Source organism: Benincasa hispida, chromosome 9 (assembly GCF_009727055.1).
Source record: "Benincasa hispida cultivar B227 chromosome 9, ASM972705v1, whole genome shotgun sequence".
Taxonomy (NCBI): Eukaryota; Viridiplantae; Streptophyta; class Magnoliopsida; order Cucurbitales; family Cucurbitaceae; genus Benincasa; species Benincasa hispida.
The window spans coordinates 57,499,719-57,509,208 of record NC_052357.1 but is presented as its reverse complement, the minus strand read 5'-3'; the positions used below and the strand labels follow the sequence as shown (position 1 = coordinate 57,509,208).

Below are 9,490 nucleotides of genomic sequence, written 5' to 3'. Positions count from 1 at the left end.
TTGCTTTCTAGCTGTACGACTAATGCTCATTGTTTACACATGCTTTCAATCGTTTGCGAAAACCTTTTCCTCTAAACCCGTTTTTAAAAACATTTGCTAAAGAACGGGGTTGGAGGTTGTGACAAACGCCCATTGTGCCATCGGCTATTCAGATTTGGATTGGCTGACTTGTTTGAGGGCGAGAACAAGTGCTCCACAATTTCCTTGAGACCCTTACGAAGGTGCGATTGTGACACCAGGTGCCCTAATTTAGATTTATCAAGATATTTATTAATTATGGATTCCAAATTTGGAAGTTGTGATATCTTTTTTGTTATATGAATATTATGAAAAGTTTGAGTATGTTTGAATCTGTATGTTATTTTATGATCTGAGTTGTGGTATTACTCATAAAATTTATATATGTAATGCATGATTAGACTAGTAAGGGTGATATACCGTCTCGTCTCGACGCATGTTTTATTTTAGGGAACCGACAAGTCTAATTTCATGTTTGACGGTGTGCCTTCAAGTCATTAGACATGTGCGAATCAATAGGTTCATGTTCATGTTACTTTTCCATGTTTGATGGTGTGCCTTCAGGTCGCAAGACATGTGTGAACCAACAGTTCATGTTCATGTTACTTTTCCATGTTTGACAGTATGCCTCGGGCAGTTAGACATGCTTGAACCGACAAGTTTATGTTCATGTTACTTTTTCATTTTTGACAGTGTGCCTTCGGGCCGCTAGACGTTCACGTTCATGTTTCATTTCCCATGTTTGATGGTGTGCTATTTGGCCACTAGACATAGAGTTAATGCGAGATAGGTTATCGTCTTAGTTAGCCATTCAAAAGCAGTTACAGTATGATTGTCCCACTAGCCCAAGCATTCACTACATGTGAATGCATAGCCTGATCCCGGTAATGGGTCATGTATTAAGTATTTATACTCATCCTTTATGTTTACATGTTTTTCAGGTAAGCACAAGGATACTCGGACGACTGATAAGAGGAATCCGTGATAATGCCAAAGGGACTAGAAAATGCTTCCGCATTTGAGTTCATATGTCTTCTCATGTTTTACAGTTTTCTTTTCATTAATCAGCTTTTTACAGAGTTTAAGTGTTAGAGATTTTATTTTTCAGATAATTTTCTTTAGTTTAAAATTTATGTTTTAAAGGGTGTCCCGAATCAAACAGTTTGGATTTTGAAGAACGATATACTAGAGAAATTCTAGAGAAGTTCAAGATGATGAATTATAATTCTGTCACAACTCCGATTGAAATTGGGATAGAACTGTCCAAATATGAAGAAGGAGATGTCGTTGATCCTTCATATTTTAAAAGCTTCATTGGGAGTTTGAGATATTTGACTTGCACATGATCAGATATTCTTTTCAGGTTGGATTGGTGAGTCGATTTATGAAATCTTCTACGATTACTCATTTGAAAGTGGCAAAGAGAATCCTTTGTTACCTCAAAGGTACACTTGATTATGGATTATTTTATTCTTCATCTAAGGAATTCAAGCTTGAATGTTATTGTAATGTGACTGGGCTGGAGATGGTAATGAGAAAAAAGTACAAGTGGATATGTGTTCTTTGTTGGTTACATTTACTTGGAGTTCTAAGAAACAACCTATTGTGGCATTATCTACTTGTGAGGCAAAATATGTTGCTACAGCCTCATGTATTTGTCTTGCAATTTGGTTAAGGAATTTGCTTATGACAGTTGGAAATTTGCAAGATGATGCTACTGTAATCCATGTTGACAATAAGTCAACAATTTCTCTAACAAAGAATCTGGTGTTCCATGATCGTAGCAAGAACATTGATACAAGATTTAACTTTATCAGAGACTGTACTTCAAGAAAGGAGGTTCAAGTTGAATATGTGAAGACTGAAGATCAAATTGCAGATATTTTCATGATGCTAGTCAAAATTGATGTATTTAACAAGTTGAGAACTTTGCTTGGAGTCTTCAGAAAACATGTTTAAGGGAGGATGCTGAAAATTAAACATGTTGTAATTAGATAAGTTATAAATGAATTAAAAGATGTGAGTTAATTGATGAGAGTTGGTAATGTCATGTATTGGAGAGAGTTAGATACACTAATAAATTAATATAGGACTTTAAAGGTGTTTTATGTGTCTAACTAAGGTGTGAGTTATAAGTTTTCAATACAAAAGTATTGAAAACGCAACCAAATGTGTAGAGAAGAATACATAAAGAGAGTTCGATTAAAAGTGTGAACCAAGTTTGAAACGTCTTTCAACTAAAAATGTTTTGTTTCCTCTCAAATAATCTTTTATTGATTATTTATTCGAGAGTGTCCATCACATGCTTCCAACATCCCACTTACCATAAAAATACATCTTTAGACCTTGATAAGCCATAGCAGGAGGAATAATTGTCAGAAAAAAAAAAAAAAGAGGGATGCTTTACTTGAAATCATTAAGAATAAAAGATGAATTATCACTTAAATATTGTAATTTCTTTAAAAGTTCACACTGTATTAACATATGAAAAGGGAAAAAAAAAACCCAATATAAAATACAAAAAAGAAAGAAATAAAATTTGGAATAATGAGGTAAATTGAGATTTGAAAAAAAAAAAAAAAAATCGGAATAATGGTGTAATTTGATTATGTTATATTAAAAAAATGGAATGCAAAAATTTAGTTGAATTGTATGTAATTATATATTGATGTCATTTTAGGATTATAAAAATGAAAACTATATACAGATAGACAGTTTTCTATAATTCTAATTAAATTTCCATCTTTGTCAAATTTAATGGAAACAAAAATATTACTGTATAGTACAATTGTTCTCATCGTCCTTCACTTCATCTTCTGCTTCATCTTCCTCCCTTTCATCTTGCTTCACTTCTTCATTTTCCTTAACTTCATCTTCATCTTCATCTTCATCTTCCTCATCTTCATCTTCCTCTTCTTCATCTTCCTCTGATTCTTCATCTTCATCTTCCTCGTCTTCATCTTCCTCTTCTACATCTTGCTCTAATTCTTCATCTTCGTGCTCTTCCTCGTCATCCTTTTCAGTTCCCCCTCCAAAGCTGATCATTCTTGTAGATGATGGTGGTGGGTTTTTTGCCTCTTCCAGGTTCTTCATGATTTCTTGCACACTTTGAGAAGAGAAGGTTAGATGATTCCTCCGGTAATATATTCTTTGGGATGATTCTAATAGTTCTCTTGGCAAGTTCTTTAAGAACCATGGGTGATTCTTGATCTCTTTCACCGATATTCTCTGTTGTATTGTGTCGATATTGTATAAATTACATTGATGAGAAAGTGATATAACCCAACATCATAATGAAGTTAAAAATTGAAAACAAAGAATGTGACTTCACTACATTTTACAAACTAAAATTTTAACTAGTTTTTTTTTTTCAAAAAAACAAAAAAAAAATGTGGTAGTAAAGTGAAAATATAATTTGTATTTTGTGATTAAATTTATAGATTTCAATGTGGTAGATTATATGGAGGCTAATCAACCATTTTACCCTTTTAGAAGTTTCGATTCAGAATATCAAACAAAACTAACAAAGTGAAGATAATTTTGTATTTAGAACTCAAAATAAGGAAATGAGAAAAAACACACTAGTTTGTCATAGAAAAATACCCTCGTGGGATTACGGACAAAGATACAAGAGAGTAGATGTCGACAATCTTGAGATATTTGAACATAGTCTGGTATTTGGTACTGTACAGCCATTATTCGCTATGGAAGAACAAAGAAAAAGTGAGAAAGGTGATAACTTTACTAAAATAAGGATATAGTAGGGAAAGTAATTGACCGTAATAGTTTTCTGGAAGTTTTTAGGTTCGCTCGGGTCTTCAAAAGGATATGCACCAACCAACATAATATAGAGAGTAACTCCACACGACCACACGTCTGCAATCTAAAACACACAACGAAAGAGAAGACAATGTATATATGATTATGATTGACTTAGCATGAATCAAAACCATAATCAAAGAATTTTTAGCAAATGATTTTGCGATGATAACGTAATTGTAATTGGATTGTGCAAAACCACCTTTCCATCATACCGTCCTTCTACTAGAACCTCTGGTGCTGCGTATGTTGGAGAACCAACGTTTGTTTCTGGTGTTGAATGCAATGGGTATAACTACACAACAAATTGACAATACAACAACACAACATAGAGAGTAACCCCACATGACCATGCATTTGCCAACTAAAACACATGAGAGAAGAGAAGATAATGTAGATATGATTATATCTCAAAACAAGGCCAAAGGAATTTAGCAGTACACTTTGTAATAATCTAATTGCAGTTGTATTATCTCAGATACCTTTCCATCATATTGTTCTTTTGCTAGATCTTTTGGCGCTGCGTATGTCTTAAAATCAACTGTTATATTTGGTTTTGAATACAATTGACATGACTGCAAAACAAATTGACGATACCAACGACATAGGTAAGGACATGTTAACTTAGAATGATCAAATAAAATTCTCATATATTAAAAGAGACCTTGGAGTAGCCGAAATCACAGATCTTCAAGCGCGGGGCTGGGTATCCATTTAAAAGAATATTGTCTAGCTTCAAATCTCTATGACATATTTCCTTCACAAAGCATTGTGTCAAACAAAAATATGGTCTATGATTTTTAAACAACAAACCGTATAAGGTCTAGCTTATTTTTTTAATCTTACCAATGAATGAAAATAACTAACTCCAGAAATCAATTGTTGGAAGAAATATCTTGCCTGTATCAATAAGATCAAAGGGTTTAAACAAATATCACAAACCTACAAATTCTTCTTTTTGGGTGTCGGGCCCCAAAGCCCGAAGTCGATGGAATCCAGAGATAACAAAGTTTTTAGTCATTTGCAACCCCTTTCATAACTTATTTGATAATTGTTTTTTATTCTCTAATTTTTTTTTCCTAAGAAATAAAGAAATATTTGATATACAAGAAAATGCACAAGGCAAATAAAAGAGATAATTACAGCTAGTGAAGTCTATTTTATTTTTTTTAACAATATGTTGGACGTTGGAATTGAACCTAGTTAACTCTCAAAATTGATAGTATAAATTTTATGTTAGTGGGACTAAGCACATCTTAGCGAGATAGATTAAAGCTAAGAGTACAAGATATAATAGAAACATACAGATAAATGAGTAAATTAGAAAAATTGTAGTGAGAAATAAAAAATATAATAAAGAGTGGCAACGATGCAGTTTGATTAGGATAATACTTTGGTGCATCTCAAAATGCATCTATCTCTATACTTCCCTCTCCCATCACTCGGACCAAAAAATAGTTATAATATTTTGAAAAATAAATAAAAATAATTTACCACATATCAAATTATGATAGAACAATTTTGTAGGATGCACAAAGATAAGTACTCTCGAAGATGCAAATAAGTATTTTTCATTTCAATTATTGCTTGTGACAATGATGTGATGGGTCAATACGTTAGAAAGGTTTCATGCGGACAGAGAAGACTGGGGTATTGATTGTTGAGGCCACCAAGATCTTGAAAATTAAAGAAGCATTTTCTGTTCATCGGAGACTGGTTAAGGTCATTTTCTCTTGAAATTTCTTTTGTCATCTCTATTTCTCTTGATGGTATCAGAGCCCTAAATGGGCATTCTTCCACTCCATGAAATTAAAAATGGCACACCACCTGCTGTAAAATCAAATATTCGGTCGTCGGCTTAAGAAATTCAACCAGTCTTCGGCTCTGGCGAGGAGTTCCCCGATGTGAGGCCAAAAAGTGGAAACTCATCTCCTCAATCTTCTCTCAATGCTATTTTATCATTCTTAAAATCCAGGCATACCTTGTCATTTCGATTGGTCCATCCTAAATATGGTCCAATCAAATGCTGTCACGTAATATTTTCATTTTGAAAAAAAAAAATCATCCTTATCCTTAAAGATTATCTTTAAAATCGATATCTATAAAATGAGAGGAAAAGGGAGATGGAAAATCTTTTCAAGGTAGAAAAAGATATCTCACAAATCTCAATGCCTCCTTGTTGGGTTCCCCTTCAAAATTTCGACTTCTACGGACTCCTTTCCATCTTCTTCATCTTCCCATCGGAATCTCGAAAACAAAAATCTCCCATCTAGCTCTCTTTTTTTGCTGGAAATGGAAGCACCTTGTGCTGTGGTATTTTATATCATGTCATGTTATTTAGTTAATCTATTTTCCATATCTAAAAGTCCATTGGGTCTCTCTTAATTTTGTAGTATTTAAGCTTATTTAAATATCATTATAGTGAGGTTGAAACTCTAACATGAAACCTCCATTTTGCTCTGTCTCTCTCTATTTCTCTCGACCTTCAGATTAGTGTTTATAAAAAACTAAAAAAAAAAAAAAAAAAAAGTTTTCCTTCATCCTTCTACTCCTATATTACCAAAACATCGAATAACAAAAATCATAAATTTCATCAAACCCCTTTTAGTATGACTCGTTTTTTTGTGCTAAATAATCACTATTTGTTTCTATACTTTGTTTTTGTTTATGTGTTCTTTATAATCATGCTCATGCGAAATAAAAAATTTCAATGATCTCTGACTTGGTAAGCCATTTAAAAGTCAAGATTCATTAAAAATTTGCTCATTTGATAAGTAGATTTGGTAAAATAAAACATATGAACAAATGGTAATTTAGGTAAAAAGAAGTTGAATGGAATGAGATATCGGATATGACAATGACAAAATCGCATAACTAGAGTTACATGATCAGACAACTAGAAGTAAATAAGAGATAGAGAGAGAGAGAGAGCATAGATAGATAATAGACCTCATCTTCTGAAAAACGACCCCCATTACAAATTATTTCGAAAAGTTCTCCCCCAGAGGCATATTCCATCACCATACCCAAATGGGTTGGAGTTAAAATAACCTGCAAATTTTAAAATTAACAACCTTAACCTAAATCTAAATGATGCATTTTTGAGTGATGAGAAGCAAAAATTGAAGTAGAAAAAAAACTTGCCTCCTTGAAACGAATGACATTTGGATGTCGAAGCGATCGATGGTTCATAATCTCTCTTTCCACGTTCTCATCGACCTGCCAAAACGAATTAATATTAAAGCATGAGAAACAAAGTAAGGTTGATTTCAAAGGAAAAAAAAAAGAAAAGAAATTATTGAATTAACCTTAGGACCCCGTTCTATGAACTTTATGGCCACAAGCTCCTTGGTTTGTTTGTTCCTACAAAGTTTAGCAACACCAAAACTTCCTGAACCCAAATCCTTAATAATTTCGTACTTTTCCATTTCTAACCAAGAACAACAAAACCCAACAAAAATCCGTAGTGTTGGAAATGGGGTTTGGGGATAGATCTGAAGTCAACTTTTATATTTCTTGTTTTTAATTATAATAAGTTTTTGTTTCTTAAAAAGCTATATTAATATATAAAAAGTTAAATATCATGTTTGAATTTGAATCTGTAAAAACGCCTTTCGATGAATTTTTTAAGAATTTTTTTGTTTTTTGTGTTCTAATTCCAATATCCTCTTCTCTCTCATCTATGTTTCGTTCTTTGAATTGAATTGAAATCAAGGAACCCGAGGGGGTTGTCAGTTGTGGATGACATCTCATTTGAGTCGGATTTTTTAATTCATTCAACACACTAAAAAATGGTCACTAGTGTCCGTTTCGTTATTCCGACTATGAATTTATTTAGATCCTTTTGTAATCCTTTTATTATTTTTTTAAAAACAGTTAAATTTATAATGATGTATTTCTACTTTACTATCTATTTTTTATCGATCGTTTAGAAAATCAAATTAAATCTTGAAAGAAAAAAAACGAGTAACTTTTAAAAATTAGTTTTTTTTTTCTTTGAATTTGACTAAAAACTCAACCATTATATTTAAATATATAACAAGGTCAAAGTTTTCAACAATTAAATATATAAATACTGCTATCATGTATTGATTTATATTTTTTTCCCTCAATGATTAATGAAATCCTCGTCTTATTATACACGTTTTACTTTGTTGAATTGGTAAGCTTTTAAAGATAAAAAATAAAAAATTACTTTCTTACAATATACAATAAAAAAGCACTTTCATTTTCACATCAAGTTCTCTATTTTCCTTTTTCTTTTCTTTCTTTCTTTTTACGTACAAACGAACACAATGCACATAAGTATCATGCTAAATATTTGTTTTTATATATGTTTGATTTAATTTTTTAAGTGTTTAATTTTGAAAATAAATTATTTAGAAAAAATTAAAATATTTAACAACCACTCAAAATAGTTTTTAAAATACTTTCAAAGTGTATTTTAAACCTTTTTTTTTTTTAAAAAAAAAAAAAAAAAAAACAAAAAAAAAAAAAAAAAAAAACTTAAATAAAATTACTTTTTTGAAAAATATATTTTTTCTCTAATCAATCCAAACAACCGTTCGAATATCCACTAAGACATATTCTTATTAAGTTTGAAGTGTCAAACATTAATTAACTTTTTTTCGAAAAGAAAGTAAAAGTAAATTATACAATTAATAAAATATTGTTAGAATGCGCCTATTTGATTCATGAACTTTCAAAATTAGCTTTTAACTCTTTAATACCCTATTTTTGGTTTTTTATTTTTATTTTTGAAAATTAAACTTATTTCATTCACATTTCTTCTCTTTCTTAACTACAATGGTTTAATTCTTAGCTAAATTCAAAAAACTAAATTACTTTTTGAAAACTACTTTTTTTAGTTCCCAAAATTTGACTTGTTTTTTAAATTATTGGTTAAAAGTAGATAACAAAATAAGAAATTTGAAGGTGAAGGTAGTGTTCATAGCCTTAATTTTCAAAAACAAAATAATTACCAAATAGGATCTTATTAATTTATTTTTATTCGACCATCAATTTACAAACCAAATTTAAGTTTAGACTCTTGAAAATTGATTTTTTCTTTTTCTTCTTCTTCTTCTTTTTTTTTTTTTTTTGTAAATTCACTTGCTTACGTTAAATTTGTAGGTAAATTCATGTTGTGAAATATCCTTTAACAATGCTAGCAAATAAACTTGACAGAAAATTAAGGATGCAATAAAAGAAATATAAGAGTAGAGATTTATCATGGCTCAACTCCAAAATTGGTGTTTACATCCGCTTTAGTTGCTATATTGATTTTCAGCAACTTCAACAGAGATATACAAACAGAGAAATGAAGAAATTACAGAAGCTATTTTTCCCTCAACTCTTTGAAGCTTCATCAGACCTTAGGCAAGGTTCTTTAACTCTCAACCGAACTCAATTCTTGCAGAACTAAACTTCATTTGGTCATACACGTCACTTTTATGTTATTTTCTCTCATATGCTACTCTTAATGGAACGTCACATCTCCCTTCATCCTCTAGGTTCCTAGTAACACGACCATCATACTCCTACTTCGCTTTGAAACTTCATCGGGATGAGTTCGAATCCCTCATTAGGCAAAAACAGGCTTAAAATACTCTACTGGGGTTTACCGAATGATTAACACACTTATTGGGGCTTA

General features: G+C 31.3%; 1 protein-coding gene across 1 annotated transcript; it reads right to left on the bottom strand.

Annotated features, from left to right (window-relative positions):
* Positions 1-2,790: 2,790 nt before the first annotated feature.
* LOC120084812 (serine/threonine-protein kinase SRK2G-like) lies at positions 2,791-7,651 on the bottom strand. Its single transcript, XM_039040631.1, has 10 exons — positions 7,146-7,651; positions 6,982-7,056; positions 6,787-6,888; positions 4,684-4,737; positions 4,502-4,594; positions 4,320-4,412; positions 4,040-4,132; positions 3,797-3,901; positions 3,622-3,720; positions 2,791-3,246 (listed from the first exon to the last, which is right to left on the bottom strand). Exons 1-10 carry the CDS (start codon positions 7,263-7,265, stop codon positions 2,791-2,793), a joined length of 1,290 nt encoding a protein of 429 aa, XP_038896559.1. The 5' UTR covers positions 7,266-7,651.
* Between the last annotated feature and the right edge of the window lie 1,839 nt (positions 7,652-9,490).